The following is a 20,377-nucleotide window of genomic DNA, read 5'->3' as shown; positions in this document are numbered from 1 at the left end:
TTGTATGAAATGTCGCGCTGTACGTGATTCAAACAGGTGCGCGATGTCGTTTGTAGACCGGATGTTTATTGATTGTGAGGTGTCATTTTTGACAAAAAACAAAAGGGCCAAAGGCGGGTTATCCTAAACAAAACCTTCCGGGTTAATATGGAGGAAAATGGGTGACGAAAATGTAATACAGTACGAAAGATCACTAGGGAAAGGAGCATATGGAACCGTATTTCTCATCAGGAACGAACTAAACGACGAAAGGGTAAACTTGAATAAACATGACCTAACACCACCTGTTATTTGAACATTTTCCAACTTTCGTTTTGTTCAAAATTGATTTCATACTTTTTATAGCTCTCTTATAGAATATATTTCTGATATATTTCTGAACTTTGACTTCAACTACTTCCTTAACTATAAAAAAAACCCACATGATGAAATGTGATTTCAATATCAATACATGACTTTAGCAGTTTAGTATGAGTCTTGAATGCATTATGTATACAGTAAAGTTTTTTTTTTTAATTTTTATTTTTTTTTTAAAAGAGATGTTTTATGAATTTGTTTTGAAAAATAGCTAGGTGATGTCAGCTAGATAATAAGGTAATTATATACATTAATGATTATATTTCAGGTAAAATACATGTTTTTTTTTAATCTTCAATATCATCATCCCGAGATTAAAAGAGTCCTCCCTCCCCTCCTCCATGGCTGGGGGGCCGGGGGATCCTTATTGAATTTTGATTTTGTTTAAGGAGCCTTGGTCAGTGATAAACATATATTTGGTGTGGAATTTTGCTACGTGTAGTTACTATTAAACAAGAAAATAAATAATACTACCATATTCGACCCAATAAGCGCCAATGTCCCTATAAATAAAGCGCCCCTCCTCCTTTTTAAAACATCAATTTCAAATGCATGGACATAAGATAAAGTAAAAAACAAAACTACACAAAACTGCATAGGTTTGCAATCATTTTGTACATCTTATTAAGCACCTTTTCCTTCTTTTTAAAATTTTTTAAAACCCTTTGGGCGCTTATTTGGTCAAATTATATATAAGTTACAAACATAGCTATTATCATTTCATATTAATATCTGAATCACTAAACATTAATATAAATATTTTTGCTTTGCAGTATGCACTGAAACGAATTGACTTCAAAGGTAATGAAGATGAGTGTATACAAGCTAGGAAAGAGGCGGAGATTCTATCAAAACTAAACCATATCAATGTACTCAAGTACATAGAGTCCTTTGAAGATGAGGACACACTCAACATTGTTACAGAATTCTGTGAGGGTGGCGACTTGGAAGACTATTTACGGGAGAGGAAGGGGAGGCAATTAGCCGAGCAACATATTATTTTGTGGATTCACCAGGTTTTATCAGGGCTAGAGGTCTGTTTTGACATATTTATGTTGAGTTCACTTGATTTTAAAGATTTCTTTTTCTTTTTCTCAATATAAAAAAAAAATTAACAAAAGGAAAAAGAAATGGTCTTTGTAAACAGGTTTTACTGTACATGATATTAAGATCTAAATCTTTATGATCAAAATGAAACTCTATTTGAAATCATAGAACTGTTGTTATCAAATGAATAATATATTTGTTTTGGTTATATATGGTGCCATTGTACATGTATGTATAAAATATCCCACTTAAAATTTTACTGTTACAGTACATCCATGAGAAAAACATTCTGCATAGAGACTTAAAGACCAAGAATCTGTTTTTGACAGAATGTCTGAACATCAAAGTTGGGGATTTAGGAATCGCCAAGTGAGTGTGAAAATCAAATCTTTTAATTTGAAAGTTGTTTAAGATATGAACACATATTTTATTTTTTGCTATTCTACAATACTGAAAATAATGTGTATTAATCTATGAATTAAGATAGACATTTTAGATAGTTATAAATTATTACTCAACTTTTCATATAATTTCAGAGTTTTGGAAGGTGATGCAGCGAAGGCTATGACATTTGTGGGAACTCTGACTTACATGAGCCCAGAACAGTTTCAGCATCAACCTTACAACCATAAGGTAGGTAAAAAATATTGTTAACCTCTCATCAAGTAACTGACATGTATAATGGAAAAGTCAAACATATTCATCTAACATCTCATCAAGTAACTGACATGTATAACGGAAAAGTCAAACATATTCATCCAATATTTATAAACCTTTTACAGGACACACAAATCAACTACAAAACCACTACAAAACCATAAGTCATGTGGAAACTTTAACCTGCAGACAACCGTAAAAACATAGAATAAGTTCAATTTGAAACATACAAACTGGTTTACTTAAAACAATATAACTATAGTCCCTACAAACAGGTATTTTTTAATGCTTTTATACTGTTACATTCACGAAAATACCGCAGTCTCACACAACACACACTTCTCACTTCACACACACAAGACACCACATACATGGGAGGCCATCCTAAAATGACTCTGGCTGTTGAGATGACGTTAATATCATGAACCAAACCAATTATATTGAATTAATTTCTGTATCAGGCTGACATATGGAGTTTCGGATGCTGTACCTACGAGATGGTTGCTCTGCGCCGAGCCTTCAATAAAAAGTCCTTGTTTCACAATGTACAGGATATTCAGAACGGAAAGGTGAGTTCAGAAATAGTCCATATTTTAATGTTAGATGTTTATAAAACTGAAATATTAAAAAAAAAAATTCAAAGCCATTTGGATGTTATTAAAAAAATTATGAGTAAAAACAGGATTATACAATACTTTGTATTTAATCTGTGGAAAACTGTGATGGTGAATTGAATATTTTAAATATATTTTGCTTAAATTTCTGACAGAATGAATATCAATAAATAGCTTGTAATTGAAATGTGCTTTTAAAGCTGTATACAATGTAATTGCAATCTGTTGTTAAGCTGTATACAATGTATTCTATGAACAGCTGCCAGAGTTTCCCCAAGGGTATACAGAATCATTGAAAGAGTTGGTGTTTTCTATGTTGAGGACAGATCCAAAACATCGACCCGGTGCGACCAAGTTATTAAAGGACAGTCTACTACAAGTAAGTTGTGATTTGCAAATTAGTTAGAAAATTAAACATTTTTTCTCTCCATCAGTCCATCAAAAGTATTAACCAATGTACAAGACTAAATTGATTAATTGATTTTATCATATGACTTTTATGTTTTCTCATTCAATAAAGCCATTTCATAAATTTTATTTATTACACATAATATCTGCATCGTGTTGGGTTGATTCCCATGAATGGTACATATTTTTACCCGTGAGAAACAGCCTTCTCTTTTACTACAAAATTTTTCTATGAAACAGTGAATTGAATGAAGACAACCCACTTGTCAATAGGTTTATAAACTTGTGTAAAATCTGTAAAAAATTGCACCTTCTCACGCCTGTTTGAACATGATAATCAAGAAAACATCTTTCAAATCTCCTAAATCAAAAAGTAAAAGTAAAATAAAACCATAATGTGATCATGAGATATATGTTATCAGAATCCCTGCAATATCAAGATTTTTAAAACAGTAATCGTGCAATTCTAGAAAGGTAGTTGAAAATTGCAAATCTTGTCAAGAAATTTTAAGTCTAATTAGAGAGATCCTGTATTTACATACATTAATTTTAAAATCATTTGAATAAGAACAGGAATTTCTAAACAGATTTTTTGTCAAATTTAAGGATGCTCCAAGTTGGAAAATACAAGATGTTGTGGTATTGTCAGAAATGGAGACAAAAGGAAAGCCAAACAAATCAGCAAGGTTGCGACGGAGGAAAGGCGTTGCTCAGGGAAAATATGCCAAGCCTGAGATTAGAATGTCGATGTCCTGGAGAGATATCAAAATGGAAATAGATAAACACGAGCATGAGATGTTGAGTAACGTTATAGATAAATTAGCTGAGGTTACGCTACGAAACAGGGCCAATGAAAGCTGTGATGATACTATGAGAGTGAACGAAACTGAAGAGGATGATGGAACTATGAGAGTGAAACGGACGTATACTGGTACAGGTGACTACGACTCGATGAGGATCAAAGATACTATGGATTACAATGATACCATGAGAGTCAATCAGACGTATACCGATGGTTATGACAATACCATGAGAGTCAATGATACATATTCTAGTGATTATGACGCTACAATGAAAGTTAATTATACAGGTACAAGTGATTACAATGGTACAATGAGAGTTAATCGGACGTATAAAAGTGACAACAATGATTCATTGAGAGTAAAAAATACAGGTACGAGTGAATACGATGAAAGTCTGGGAGAAAACGAAAGTAATGATTATGGTGATACATTTGTTACTGCTCGTTCGGGGAATGACACAATGAGAACTTATCTAAGTGATGATACCGAGGAATACTATGATGCTTCACAAAGTTTATCGTCAACTGTAGCGACAGAACTAGAAACTCTTCTGAGTACAAGTCCTCAATCATTATCCTCACTGAGAATCAGTATGGTATCCAAGGATTCGCTTGATGCTCAGGGAACTAGTGGCAGTACATCAGAAAGTGTGGAAGATAGAGTGTTAGCTAACCTAGAGGCTACAGTTGACTTCTCTAAAAATCCCATAGCAGCTGCCAGAACTATTGTTGAAGGGTTGAAGAAAAATCTTACTCCTTTTGATGGTTGTGATGAGAATGTGGAACCAGTTCATGATCAGGTATAGTTAGTACAGTATAAACTGTCAAAACCGATCCTTGTTTAATCAGAATCCCCGTAACCTGTCAAAACCAGCCCTTGTCTTATCAGAATCCCTGTAACCTGTCAAAACCAACCCTTGTCTAATCAGAATCCCTGTAACCTGTCAAAACCAGCCCTTGTCTTATCAGAATCCCTGTAACCTGTCAAAACCGGCCCTTGTTTAATCAGAATCCCTGTAACCTGTCAAAACCGGCCCTTGTTTAATCAGAATCCCAGCAGCCGGTCAAAAACGGCTCTTGTCTAATCGGAATCCAAGTAACTGTCAATCCGACCCTTCTTTCATTAGAATCCCTGTCTATTCCTGCATACCTGTATATAATTCTACAGTATTTTCCTTCCTTCTTTATCATATATGTATAACCTACAGAACCTGTCTATATAAACATGTAGTCAAATATGCCGGTCCAGGTCACATTTGGCCATGGTTTAGACAATATATGTTTTGTAAAAAAATTACATGTTTTTTATATCCCAACACCCGACAAGTGAACACTTGACATTTGATATGCTGATAACAAGTTGATTTTCTTTCTAGAAATTTTCATAATGAATGTGTTTATTTGACAATTTTGAAGGAGATAAATTTACTTAAATATGAAAAAAATCAGCTCATTTTCAATAGGAAGAAATGAATGAATTGAGATACGTACAGACTTGGAATATTTTTTTTTCTAAATGTCTAAATATATTTTTATTTTTAAATCGAGGATATTATAAATTCAGCCCTTTCATTTTTTTGTATCACTGTTAAATTGTTTGTATAGATGCTCTCTACGAGTCCTGATGGGAAAAAGAAAAAGAAAAAAACAACTTTTCTAGCCAAGCAAGCAGGTAAGTCCATTATCATGTCTAACCATTTTCTGAAAGGAAAAATATTGTATTTTAAGAATAATGAGAGTTCTGGTTCTTTTTGTTTTCTAATACTAGTATATGTATATTATTTTATGTTAAAGGCTCACTACCTTTCCAAAACAAAAAATAAAAATTTCTTAAAAACAGTTATATAGCCATAGTCGTGCACATTTTGTGTTTACATAAGCTAGGATATAAATTTGGAGATTCTAATATAAAATGCATCATAATATAGCTGCTAATTTCACCACAAAGTTTACATTGTGTTGCTTCATTTACACATGTTATAGAGTATTTACTTAACTCTAGTATATCCCATACATCTTTGTCGACTATATTGTTTGGTAATTGAATATTGTTATTATTATAGATCATATATAAAATGTTATTTTAACCTTGACTCAGTCGTCATTAAAAAGGTTCTCCACTTTTTAATTTGTTAGTGGTAGTGAGAAAGTGTATTTTTTAAGTGATTAAATTGTCTATAATGTAATTATGATTTCTTTCATGTTTCTGTCAGAGAGGAAGAAAAGTGAGACAACTTCTCCAGTTGGTAGTTTGACATTTTCAGACTCGGAGGTAAGTTATTTTATATCCTGATCATTAGAAGTTCAGATGTGTTTACAGTAGTATGTCTTAGCTTTCTTAGGGTTGGATACCGGTATTCGATACTGATATAGTATATTGTTACCCGTTTTAACAAATACCGGTACATACCCGTTTTAAAAAAAGTACCGATACTCATATCAGGTATTTCAAAAAATAAACACACATGATTTTCTAAGGAAATCCACATGTAAATAGTGATTAAATGAAGGAGACAGGTGGTGTATGTAAGAACATGGTCTTCAAATTAAAAGTCTTGCAGTTTTGGTTTATAATAAAAATCCATTTTTTGCACAACAACTTGTGCATAATATCAATGTTCAAGTCAATGAAATCTACATTTAGTATGTTGGATAACCAGTGTATTTCTTCAAAAATATCAGTATCGGTATTGTTAAAATAGCGTTAGTGTTTCATTGATACTGGAATGGTATTGTACTGTTTCAGTCTTAACGGCGCGGTATCCAACCCAAGACTGTTTGTCTATTTGCCTCTGTATACTGTATAGTTGCTTTCATTCATGAGGGATTAACTTTTGCTATATTCGACGATCGATTAACAGTCGTTAAATAAGCAACTATGCTAATAATTTGATGCAAAAAATAAAATGAAGATAGCACACATTGCTGATCTCAGCCAATATCAAATAATCGTTACAGAATACTGTCACGACAGGTCTATATATAGATTTAACTGATATGATCTCTTTTGGTTGCTACAGAATCAGGAATGTTAAAAACATCAAAATTACTGTTACATATTATGATGATTATTTCTTGGTTATTAAACTACAAATATTTCTGAAATAATTTGAAAGCACCAAGCAACTAAAGAAAGTACATATATTCCACAAACATTTCATGCTGTGTTGTATGTTCACATCTTATCCAATTGTTATACTAATCCATTATAGCTGAAATATGTACAGTAAAACATTGTTAGAACTTAATCTTTTGCATTCCTTGTCAAAAGTTGTTTGTAATATTTGTATGAGAAATTATGTATATTTTGCATTCCTTGTCAAAAGTTGTTTGTAATATTTGTATGACAAATTATGCATATTTTTCATTCCCTGTCAAAAGTTGTTTGTAATATTTGTATGACAAATTATGCATATTTTTCATTCCCTGTCAAAAGTTGTTTGTAATATTTGTATGAGAAATTATGCATATTTTTCATTCCCTGTCAAAAAGTTGTTTGTAATATTTGTATGACAAATTATGCATATTTTTCATTCCCTGTCAAAAGTTGTTTGTAATATTTGTATGAGAAATTATGCATATTTTTCATTCCCTGTCAAAAGTTGTTTGTAATATTTATATGACAAATTATGCATATTTTTCATTCCCTGTCAAAAGTTGTTTGTAATATTTATATGACAAATTATGCATATTTTTCATTCCCAGTCAAAAGTTGTTTGTAATATTTATATGAGAAATCATGTTTATAGAAAAGTAATTTTGTTGGTCCCCAAAGGTTGTTTTAACCATGATTTGTTTTAACCATGATTTTTTTTAACCATGATTTACTGTACTACTCATTTCTATATTCTCCTTCCTATATACATTTCCATATACAGTTGAATCTCATTATCTCAAATTCTTATATAGTGGTAATATACCCTAGAAATTCTATTCATTCAAAATTTTCTTTTGGTCATATCCAAACATCACTCTAACATTTCAAATGCTCTTAACTCAATTAATCTATTATCTTAAGTGTTAAGAAATTCCTATTAACATGTAGTCGTACCAAATTCCTATTAACCTGTAGTGTTAGCCACGACTTTGAGATAACCAGGTTTGATTGTTATTCATCTTCACAGGATATCAGGTAGAAGGGGAAATTTTAAATCCCAGACTATAACTGTACAACTGGAAAGCATTAAAAAAAAAAGATTTGAACCACATTCATTGACAATTTCAATATTGTTAATTTGTTTTCTCTGTAGACACCTATGTGTCGTTTTTATTGTCAAAAAAAATCAAAACCTGCATGAAATTCCACTCTGTGTTGTTTGTGAAATTTGCATGAAAATAGCGAAAATTGGTGGCTGTTGATCCTGTGACCTTGAACTTGGAATTTTGTATATTTAATTTGACCTTGGATAGAAATATACAGCACCTGTTGAACTTGTGACCTTGTACACACATGCTCAGAAAGCCACATACAAGAAGGACGGCCGTGACATCCCTGTCCCTGGTACAGTCCAGAAGGATGGAACGGAAGAGGAAGAACCAGTAGTGATGAGGTAAGGGATGTTAAATACAACATTTACTTCACAAACTATTAAATACTTTTTCATCCCATTAAATTGTTACATACTACCATTAAATTTGATAAAAGAAATTCCATTTCTACAAAACACATTTCTGGATAAAGTTCTTTTTTTTCAACTCATATTCCAATTCTATTTCAAATGACAAATGTTAAGAGGCCCAGACATATTACCACAAGCTCTCCACCTTTAGGTCATGAGTCCAAATCCCATATGGAGCAATTGCTTGGTACTGACCGCTGGTCAATGGTTTTTCTCTGGGTACCCTGGCTTTCTTCCACCTATGAACCTGGCACACAATTCCTTAAATGACCCTGGCTGTTAAACAAACAACCAAAGAAGGAAACATATTAAGGCTACAATGTAGTTCATCTGGTTATTTCAGTGAATTATTTGGGCCTAAAACCAGAATATACCTTGAATAATTGAATAAAAGCAAAAGAAATATACAGTGCAATGTAAAGGTCACTGAGACATTTACCTCAAGGTGAAAGGTTAAACAAATTTTTGTATTTCCTGCAAATTTTCTTGGTGATAAGTGTACTTTCATCATGCACCGTTCGTTGTCGTGCGCCGTGTGCTCCGTTTGCCATGCATAAACTTTTCATTCAAACGACTACATCTCAATAAATGAAAGGCCCAGGGTACTGATATTTGGCCTGTAGCATGCTGGGATGAAGGGCTACCAAGGTTGTTCAAATGAATGATCTTGACCTTCATTCAAGCTCACAGGGGTCAAAAAAGCTAAAAATTTTTAAACAACTTCTTCTCAAGAACCAGAAGGCCTAGGGTACTGATATTGGGCCTGTAGCATGCTGCGATGAAGGGCTACCAAGTTTGTTCAAACGAATGACCTTGACCTTCATTCAAGGTCACAGGGGTCAAATAGGCTAAAATCCCTAAAACAACTTCTTGTCAATACCTAAGAGGCCTAGAGACCTGATATTGGGCCTATGACATGCTTGGATGAAGGGCTTTCAAGTTTGTTCAAATGAATGACCTTGACCATCATTCAAGGTCACAGGGGTTAAATACGCTAAAATCTTTAAACAAATTCTTCTCAAGAACCATAAAGCCCAGGATATTCATATTTGGCCTGCTGCATGCTTGGATGAACGGCTACCAAGTTTGTTCAAATGAATAACCTTGACCTTCATTCAAGGTCACAGGTCAAATAGGCTAAAATCCTTTAAACAATTTCTTGTGAATAACGAAGAGGCCTAGAGAGACCTGATATTGGGCCCTTGACATGCTTGGATGAAGGGCTACCTTGTTCAAATGAATAACCTTGATCTTCAATCAAGATCAAAGAGGTCAAATAGGCTAAAATCTTTTAACGACTATGTTGTATTGTAGTAATAGTCAAATGACCGTTAAGGCCCATGGGCCTCTTGTTAAAATAATAATTAGGATAAATCTGAAGTAAACAGTCATGTACTCATTAAGTCTTAATAAGTGTATGACATTGTAATTAGGTCATTTTGGTCTGGCCTACTCAAAGGTTAAAGTTCAATAGTGTTTGGAATTGTCAGCAGGAATAAGCATGTTTTAGTTCACATAGAAACGTTTTTTAGAAGATTATGTTATTGATAATTGGATAATAGTTGTCATTCTCATGGAAGAGAAAGTAAACAAATTATAACTTTAATATAAGGTTTCTTTTAACACTGAGCGGCCATTAACCAACCAATATATTGAGAACCAGGTTAGTGTTTTCCTAGCACATGTATTGTATTTCATATTTTTGTATTATATGTCCTTTTATTATAAGGATAGGGATATTCTACCTTCGAAGCCACTTGGAGGTCACTTGGAAGAGCCTCTGATTTAATCGAATTCAGTGGCATCTCTCATATCTTTCATACCCAGTTTATGAAAATATATTTCTCTCTCATATGACACAATTTAGTTGCTTAAAATGTAACTTTTTCTGCTCTTATGCCCTGCCATTGAGTTGTTTTAATAACGTCATAATATACAAACGTCATTTAAAGTATAACTATTGTGACATCAAAAAAAAGCTGACCTACCCAGGCACTTGTGCAATAAAGTGTACCACCAGTATGTACAGGTTTATAACCTTTGACAGACTTGCATGTAACAGGAAGATATGGAAAGGAATAAATACTTCCCCCAGATACAGTGTATCAATTTATGTTTTATGTTAATGATTATTTAAATCAACCACTTTTAAAGATATATCAACTGAATGTTAATTTTCTACTTTTAAAAATTCAGGAATTCATTGTGCTGATGTAGGTATGCTTTTTGTTTGTAGATCAAAACGTGCCCGTGTACGCTCACGTCGTACAGGATATGTTCCGTTTGATAGAAGAAAGACAACAGATTCCATCAGAGGAATTTTAGGTAAATACAACACCATATGTTACTAAAACGAAAGTGTTGAGTTTAAAGTTATTAATTTATAACTAATGGTGTGAATTTGAAAATTAGAAAACCTGAGGTCATGATAGCAAACCTCTTGTTACCTTTGAACTAAGCCCTGCAAACTTTCAAAACAAAGAGCTTCTTAAAAAATTGTCTGAATGATTTTCATAAATGTTGATTTAATTGAAAGTGTGATATTTTGTCTTACAGCCATTATGAGCGTACCAGAAAATAAGGAAATCTGTGACGACCAAGCTGCCTTTCTCAGAGGGTAGGTATATATATGAAGTAACAATACATTTACTTATGTAAAAGGAGCGGGCTGGTGTGGTTTGTACATAGTGTTAAATACGGTCTCTGTCACTCAGCTGACGGAGCATGCTTCTTTGGCTCAGTCGTAGAGCTGTGATTTTTCACACCGGTTTGTTTACTTGTATATTTTCCCTGGTCTTCTACAATTACAAGGATTGTCAACAAAACTTAAACTGCTTACATAATAAATACTCCTCTAACCTATGCGTAGGTATCACAATGCTAAAATCATGGGTGATATATATATAGTATATGTGAAAGTTTCTTTAAATTCTTGAAATTTTTATTGCATTAATGTAGTACATGTCTGTGTGTATCAATTGGGTAATCATTTCAAATGATGTCTTTTTTTTTTCCAGGGAAATTATCAATGACCTTGGGAAGGATATGCTGGATAAATGCTTTGATCTAATGTCAAGTATACAAGATGACAATATTCTACAGGTATGGAATTAGTGTTTGTCTGTCATTAGCTCATGTATGGTAATAAAAAGAGTTTGTCTTCATTATAGCTGTGAATAATCACAGTGGTGTTTTAAGTGTCTTGTGTGTCTTTGAGGACAAAAACTTTGGGAAAGAAGGGAGAAGTGTAGTAGGACTGAACTGGGCCGATCATGGAAGACCAGTTAGCTCAACCGATAGAGCATTGAGCTAGTGCTTGGGGGTCACGAGTTTGAGCCCAAGTCTGATTGCAACATTTCTCCACTCCTGATACATATTTAATTGCTGAAGATCTAGATTTTGTTCCACAAATGATTAAGCCTTTAATGGTACAGTGAGAGCCACTTAATTTAAAATAAGTTCTATTGAAATACTGCTTAATAATTTCAAACGAATTCTAATCCCTGCTCACACACATCGTTAGTCTTTCTCCTTGCTAATATTGAAATCTAGATAATTTGAAGAGACATCCTGTCCCCAAAGACTTCAATATAACCAGGTTCCACTTTAGTTATAGAAATAAGTATTGATACCAGTAAAAAATAATTTTTGTAAAACTAAAACTGTTGACAATTTTTTTAAAAGTACAATGTATGTATTGCAGTGTGTCTGTTCCTGCTTATCACCAGTTATAAGCATGTGCCTGATTTTTAACAAACAATTAGCCCAGATGGCGCTTTAGATAAAATTGGTTCATTCAAGACTGAATTATTTCAATGGTTTTTTCCTCAATTATTAACTAATTTAATTGTTTCAGGTGGTGCTACAAGATTTAATTGGACCCAGGAAATATGAAGAATACAGAATGCACCTGTTTCTGCTGAGGATGTTTGAATTGAATTCTATTGCTTCATATTAATTCTCTGCAAGTGATTTTAACCGTCCCCCATATCCTTTAAAAACAAATAATCTTGCCATTTAAAATAACCTGGGCTTAGATACAGTATCTTGCTTACCATCAAAAGTTGAGCTTTCAATTGAAGTTTAACTAGATTTTATTTTTAACATATATTTAAGTTTAGAATCTGGCATTGAGGGAATATTATATCATTGTATCTGATGATATCATGGTCCAAGATTATTGCACTTCTATGTCATTGGACCATGAAACAGCCTCATTATCAAACAACTGACAATATCAAACTCTGTGGTTTGACAGGTTCCCAGAAGAATATTATAGAAACTGTTGGCAGCTCATTAAAACTTAATTTATAAGCTTTGATCAATGCTGAGCTCAAGTCGCTACAGCTTAATACTAGGATTAATTTCTTAACCCTTTGTAAATTATAGGTTGTGAATGTACGCCTATGATGTTCTCAGATGTCCAAATTATGTTTCTATAGCTAATTTACTTATCAGTGCCAAAATTGCTGATGCCAGTCATTGTAGTGTATAAGTTGATTAGTGGATGTCCAACCCCAACCCCTCTCCCCCTGCCCAACCCAACCCCTCTCCCCATGCCCCAACCCCAACCCCTTTCCCCCTGCCCCAACCCCTCTCCCCCTGCCCCCAACCCCTCCCCCCCTTGCCCCAACCCCTCTCCCCTGCCCAACCCCAACCCCTCTCCCCCTGCCTAAACCCCAACCCCTATCCCCTTGCCCCAACCCCAACCCCTCCCCCTGCCTCAACCCACCCCCCCAACCCAACCCCAACCCCTCTCCCCTTGCCCCAACCCCAATCCCTCTCCCCCTGCCTAAACCCCAACCCCAACCCCTCTCCCCCTGCCCCAACCCCAACTCCTCTCCCCTTGCTCCAACCCCAACCCTCCCCCCTGCCCCAACCCTCAACCCCTCTTGCCCCCTCCCCAACCCCAACTCCTCTCCCTTGCCCAACCCCCCCAACCCAACCCCCCTGCCCCAACCTCAACCCCTCTCCCCCTGCCCCAACCGCAACTCCTCTCCCCCTTGCTCCAACCCCAACCCTCCCCCCTGCCCCAACCCCAACCCCTCTCCCCCTGCCCCAACCCCAACTCCTCTCCCCTTGCCCCAACCCCAACCCTCCCCCTGCCCCAACCCCAACTCCTCTCCCCCCTGCTCCAACCCCAACCCCTCTCCCCCTGCCTCGACCCCAACCTCAATACCCACCTTACTAATGCAACTTCTATTTTTACTACATTTTTACACTTGGGTGCTTCTTAATAGATGTCATGACATTCCTGAAATGTATATTTTTGTCATATTCTCATTATTTGCTTTGTAGCATTGACAATATTACAGTATGTGAAATAGGATTCAGGTTGGTTGTTAACATATTCTACAAACAAAAGGTGCCCAGATTAATCTCTAAAAGTTGTATAAATAGGTTTGTTGATTGTTCATTACCAGTACATTGCTGCTCAACGTCATGTGGTAAATAACTGTGGTTGTATATAGCCTATTGACACTTACTTTGTGTTTATAAATATATTGTGAAATCATATTTCTTGGGGATTTGATTTTCGTGGCTTTCAACTTCTGACCAAAATCGATGAAATACTGATTTTTTTTAAAAGCCGCTTGGCACTGTGGCAGTGACTTTATTAAAATGTGTGCCATGTTGGACCCATTTCCTCTTTTTGACATTTGACAGTTCGCCAGTAATGTCAATTAAAACTAAACTATTTATGATTTAAGATATTGTAATTGGATACTGACATTTTGAAAGCTATTTATTCTAGGTTATCATAGCATGTTTGTAAGGTCTTCAGTTTTTGTAAACAAAAGTGTAGAACTTTATAATCCACGAAAATTAAGCCTAACGAAAACAAAGATTTCACAGAAGTCAGTTGTGATTGTGTCGAAATGTACTATACAATGTACTTTATGCTGTATTGTGATAGTGTCGAAATGTACTATACAATGTACTTTATGCTGTATAGTGGTTGTATATTGAGTATAGACACTCCTATGATAGACAAATTCCTGACCAATTGATTTACAAATGGTACCAACTTTACTTTGATTTCAATAATTCCTCGGGATTAAGTCAGAAGGCCTAGATATATGTATTGTTCGGCCTCAATTATTTCCTTATGAACAATTATTTTCTTTCTTTCTTCACTGGCCAATTTCAAGAAAGATTTTTTTTATAGGCTTTACGGTAACTATTTTTTAAAGATAAAAATCCTCAATATTTGATTTAGAGAATCCCATTTTGTACACCTGGGCCCTGCACCATAAAACTTTCTGAGACAAATTTTTTACTCAAGCCTATGGAAATTCATATACTCGAGTAAAAAATCTGTCTGAGAAACTTTTATGGTGCTGGGCCCAGGACTCTGAGAAATGATGGCTATTGTTGATACTATTTTATGCTAAGCTTTTACACTATATTTGAAATGTAAATACATGGAAGCTTTGCTGAAAGATAATCTGACCAGGAATTTATTTTTATAGATATTATCATGAGAGACACAAATATACATAAATGTTATCAGAAATCTGTATTGGCACATCCTGGTTTGTTAAATCACGCTATCTTTTAATTTTCATTTTGAGCTTTTAAAGATTCCCCTATGCAATATCTGCAATAAATGTCTTTGATAAGTAACATTAGTGCGCCAGCTCACTGTATACTACATTGAGGAAGTTTTCATTACCTGTTAAAGATGCTCCACAGCCGACAGAGCATAAACGATACCCATCATTTGAACAATAACTGATGTTTAATCACATATATATGTCTAATTAACTCAAAAATGCATTTAAAATAATTCGCTTTACTTTTGGTGCATGAATAATCACTACTTTATTCCATATAGGAGATAGTGACATGGATTTTTTTCGGGATGCAATTCATTACTTTTAAATATTTCATCTTAAATTAGATAAGACTGTCAAACTTTACAATGGTGGTAATGGTGTAAAGTAAGTAACTTTTGTAACTGAAGAAAAATATTATTTCGTCTGCTCATGTTTTTAAAGGATAACAAGTAACTTTTGTCAGCGGTGGAGCATCTTAAAAGTTTGTTTTTGTGCTATTTGATTGCGCCAAAAGTAGTGGTTTACAGTGTCAATTTTGATATGTACCAAGATATTTTATTCAGAATCTAGGTGCGTCAACATTTCATACAAATACATTCTTTATGAAGTATATATATACAGTAGAGTAGTGTTTGTCAATACGTACGGAATTGGGTGACGGTGCTTGTACCTCTTTGAAATGGTGGTATTATTTAATATCATTAGTTAACCAGAAATGGATTATTATTATTGTCAATCAGGTTGTCTAATGCAATCCAGAATGTTGAATTGAGAAATAATTTATTTTCTTATTTTTCTTATTAAGTGTTACTTGAACATGTTTATGAATCAGCCAAGCATGCATATGGAATATGTGAATGTATGGTGCTATGTAAGAGGTTGACTTGCCAACCACCCTTGGAAACCACATTGCCTGAGTAACCGACGGTGCATGCAAATCACCCTCGGAAACCACAGTATCTGGGAAACCGACGGTGCATGCCATTCACCCTCGGAAACCACAGTGTCTGGGTGATCGACAGTGCATGCCAATCACCATTGGAAACCACAGTGTCTGGGTAACCGACGGTGCATGCCAATCACCATTGGAATCCACAGTGTCTGGGTAACCGACGGTGCATGCCAATTACCCTCGGAAACAACAGTGTCTGGGTTACCGACGGTGCATGCCTATTACCCTCGGAAACCACAGTATCTGGGTAACCGACGGTGCATGCCAATCACCCTCGGAAACCACAGTATCTGGGTAACCGATGGTGCATGCCAATCTCCCTCGGAAACCACAGTGTCTGGGTTACCGACGGTGCCTGCCAATCACCCTGGAAACCACAGTATCTGTGTAACCGACGGTGCATGCCAATCATCATTGGAAACCACAGTGTCTGGGTAAACGACGATGCATGCCAATCACCCTCGGAAACCACAGTGTCTGGGTAACCGATGGTGCATGCCAATCTCCCTCGGAAACCACAGTGTCTGGGTTACCGACGGTGCCTGCCAATCACCCTCGGAAACCACAGTATCTGGGTAACCGACGGTGCATGCCAATCATCATTGGAAACCACAGTATCTGGGTAACCGACGGTTCATGCCAATCAAACTTGGTAACCACAATGTCTTTTTAACCAACGCGCATGTCAATGAGTTGTTTATGCATTGAAAACAGCGGTGGTGTGTGAACTTCTCACGAAGGCATTTGCAATACTTCTAAGAACGATATAATTTTACAGATGATACTTAATTGATGTACGAACTATTGTTTTAACGTATATATGTGCCTTAATAGGCATTATGTTTTGATCTCCAGTGATAGAATTAATGATTGTTTTATCATTCCCCAGGTGTATGTTTGAGTGTTGTTTACTTGTTGACAGTGATTAACTTATATCATTATCAAGATGCAATGCATCATTAAGTTATTTTTATATTGCCTTACGTTGTATTCTATGTATGATTGTTTAATAATCAATTGATGTAATTTATAATTATTTTTATACTCAAAATACCTTTTTATAACGAACTTGTTATCTTAACAAACTTGTTATCTTAACACTGATTATAAACTACGGTATGTTTAAAGGGTCAATCCTACGTTTCAAATGAATTCATGTTGCCGAAATATAACTAAATGCAAAATATGTGTTTTTCCTGAACTATGAAAAGTATAAACTTCAAATGATTACTTTATTCAATCGCTACGTTTAGGTTAACCAAAAGTTCTTAAAGTCGAACCAAAGAATGACTAATTGCCGCAAAGAAGGAAAATATGTGTTTATCTCTGCATCCACTACCGCACTAGCGATCGCTAGTGGGTAATAATTCAATTTTACTGGTAACAATCATTGGCTTAAAATTTACTTTATGTGCTTAACGGTTTTTGTACGCTCAGATTTGTTTCCATAGCATGATAAAATATAATACTGATAACACGTATAATCAATGAATCGCATTCCTTGTTTTAAGTTTAGGATATCAACACGTGATGACCAAACGGAGGATTTTCCCTTTAAATAACCGTTACTAACCTGAATGGTATAGATTGCCACTTCACAAGATAGCACTCTCTTGTTTTTACCGACAACAAAGCAATATAAAATAATTATTTAATATTTATAATGTTTATGGCGTGTCACCATAGGAATATAAGCTAGCCTAATGGTTCGGGTTATGTTTTATTTGTGTGATTCAAGTACCCCTTTCAAGAGCAGTAGTATTAAGTGATGTACGTGTTGAGCAAGCCTAGTGCAGAGCACAGCCAATATAACCAGGAACACTTAAAACACAGGTTTATTGCTGACTCAGAAGAAAATACCATCTTTGTGTTAACTCAATAGGTTAGTTATGAATATGCATTAGTAAAATAATAATTAGGTAATTTGTACAACATAAATGCTAATCCTTCAAATGTGTTACCTTTGCTTGTTCGTCGATACTCTTTCATCAGAACCAGTGATGTTGCATTACTTGCATACAGCATACGACTTGATTCCATATACTTCATGAGTAGTAGGTAAAAGACCAATAACTCAGCACCTTTCAGGGCTTAAAGGGACACTGGTCTCAAAGTCACAATAAGTGAACAAATACTCTGTAAAATTAAAAATAAAATTTCGAAAGGTATTATCTTCGTAAATGTATCTTGTAATGAAAATAATTCGTATCAATTAACTATTTGTTTTGTGAAAATCCAATATCAATTTTTCATCATTAGATTTTTCTCGTTTTGTACCGGCTATAAACTGGATTACAACAGGAGAAGTAAAAAGTGAAAATATGAACATTACTAATCTAGATGTTTCATAATTTGGTATAAAATGTTCTGTAGTTCGTTCCCCAATTATAATTACAAGCTTCTAAGTTCTTAACATTAAATCACAACATAGACCTCTTTATTTTCTGTGTGATGGAAACTACAACAGGCTATTATCACTGTATTGTTGTGTGTGTGAGTATCGATCCCAGTGCCTTCCTAGAATGTATTCTCATATTTCCATTTTTATATTCGCATTAACATGCTGATTTCACTAATGGGTATTTTTTCATATATCTGGTACACGTACTGACTCAATCAAACTGATATATGATCATGAAGTATCATTGAATCATAGTTTGGAATCCAGGAGAATTGTTATCATACACTTCGCTCTAACTATCAGTACTCTGAATATCAGAATCCCGAAAATCATTGATGATATATTGTACTTACTGGCACATTCCAAATAAAGATTTTTTATGTTTAAAAGCGATTTTGAACTATTTTGTTTAACTAACAATTTTTGCCGGATTGTGGGTTATGGTTTTTACGCAGTAGAAACCTGTTGGAGTTCCTTACAAATTGTAGCATACCAAAATGTATTTGACATGATATAATGATTTCGTCCGGGACGTGGAGGGCTGCACGCACACTGCACGCACATCAATAACTCACAATCATGTCTACGTGGTATTTAATCGTCATTGTAACTTTCAAATGACTGTCACACGACCTAGACACTTTAAATTTTATAACGCTTTGAACTTTTCCTGAGGATATGATATATTACCAGTGATTAGCACCTGTATATTTACACCTTTCATGTTATCAATAGGGAAATCATAATTTAAAAGCAGTGTTGAAGTAGTACTATATTTTATGAAGGTATAATAAATTCAGTAATAATATATGATTACACAATACATTATAATGTATTTGACAAATTGAAATGTTTTATTCGGGCTTCCACGCTGGAGTGTATGCAAGATACAAAGTTATACTATGATATACTGTGATGGAGAAACGCTGCTTAAAATATTAGCTGTTATTTCTCTCATACCTACACATGTAATTCTGGCTGGTCTAGGGCAATACAAATTATGTTGCTTGAGGCTGTATTGCATGGCTACCCATGCAATTAAGCCTTGTGACGTCACATCGTCAACAAAATTACTATTTTCTAGGTACAATTTTATTTTTTTTAGAAACTAGGCTGGATTAAATTTAAAATATACAAACAACTGAATTTGCGTTGAAAATATCATGCAATTTTCATATATGAAGAGTTAACTTGCAGTTGCGTTTTTTTCAAATTCATTTCAAAATGGCGGAGTTTACTGGAAGTAAAATTGCAAAAAAAGTCGAGGTATGAGAGAAAAACACTCTTTCATACGTGGATATGAAGGATAGGGATATTCTACTCTCGGGGTCACAAAATGTAAAACCCTCGGCAAGCCTCGAGTTTTACAACATTTTGTAACCCTCGGGTAGAATATCCCTATCCTTCATATCCACATATGAAAGAGTCTTATAGTATTACTATACCAAAGCAGTTTTTCTCGATTACAGGTGAAAAATTATCATGAATTTGCTTGCGTAAAAAAACTGAATAACCTATAGCGATATTCGACACTATATGGATGGTATCGTGGATACGGTATTTGTACATGTAATTACACTGGAGTGTTGGTGATTTATCATTTACTGTCTAAATAAAATTGATATCGATTTAATAGCAATAAACTGTCCTTTTGGGATATACTTGATAACTTCCTGGTCAATAAAACTTTTGAATTTGTATTCCGAGAAATGTGATATAAATTACAAATGTGATTTTAAGAGGACTATATTTTGGAATGTTATTTATTTATTTATTGAAAATACACTAGAAAAGAGTAAATAAATCATTTTAATGAAATAAATCAATAAAAACAAAATAAAGCAAAATTTGGCAATGTGTCAATAATGATATTGATTTGCCGAAACAAGAAAACTTCTACATTCTATAAATCGATTTTTATAACATATTAAAATTTATGTGTGTTGTTTACAAAGATTAT

At 34.5% G+C, this 20,377-nt stretch overlaps 1 protein-coding gene across 2 annotated transcripts; it reads left to right on the top strand.

The window, feature by feature from the left end:
- The first annotated feature begins 46 nt into the window (after positions 1–46).
- Positions 47–13,078, top strand: LOC138304711 (uncharacterized). Of its 2 annotated transcripts, none has more exons than XM_069244946.1 (14): positions 47–253; positions 1,131–1,391; positions 1,673–1,773; positions 1,941–2,037; positions 2,523–2,630; positions 2,935–3,054; positions 3,690–4,685; positions 5,491–5,557; positions 6,099–6,157; positions 8,344–8,435; positions 10,741–10,829; positions 11,061–11,121; positions 11,522–11,606; positions 12,361–13,078. In XM_069244946.1, the coding sequence occupies exons 1-14, from the start codon at positions 158–160 to the stop codon at positions 12,460–12,462; spliced, it is 2,334 nt and encodes a 777-aa protein (XP_069101047.1). In that variant the 5' UTR covers positions 47–157; the 3' UTR covers positions 12,463–13,078. The 2 variants fall into 2 exon arrangements, with proteins under 2 accessions (XP_069101047.1, XP_069101046.1); XM_069244945.1 differs by having other exon boundaries at positions 8,296–8,435.
- The last annotated feature ends 7,299 nt before the right edge of the window (positions 13,079–20,377 follow it).

The sequence above is a fragment of the Argopecten irradians genome, chromosome 12 (assembly GCF_041381155.1).
Source record: "Argopecten irradians isolate NY chromosome 12, Ai_NY, whole genome shotgun sequence".
Lineage (NCBI taxonomy): Eukaryota > Metazoa > Mollusca > Bivalvia > Pectinida > Pectinidae > Argopecten > Argopecten irradians.
The sequence above is the reverse complement of the archived record's forward strand: the minus strand, read 5'-3'. Positions and strand labels throughout refer to the sequence as shown.

Excerpts from the sequence above, each read along its gene's own strand:
- LOC138304711 (XM_069244945.1), top strand. The coding sequence starts at position 158 with ATGGGTGACGAAAATGTAATACAGTACGAAAGATCACTAGGGAAAGGA. Across the intron at positions 2,038-2,522 it reads ATCAACCTTACAACCATAAG|GCTGACATATGGAGTTTCGG; the intron begins GTAGGTAAAAAA and ends TTTCTGTATCAG. Across the intron at positions 6,158-8,295 it reads TGACATTTTCAGACTCGGAG|AAATATACAGCACCTGTTGA; the intron begins GTAAGTTATTTT and ends GACCTTGGATAG.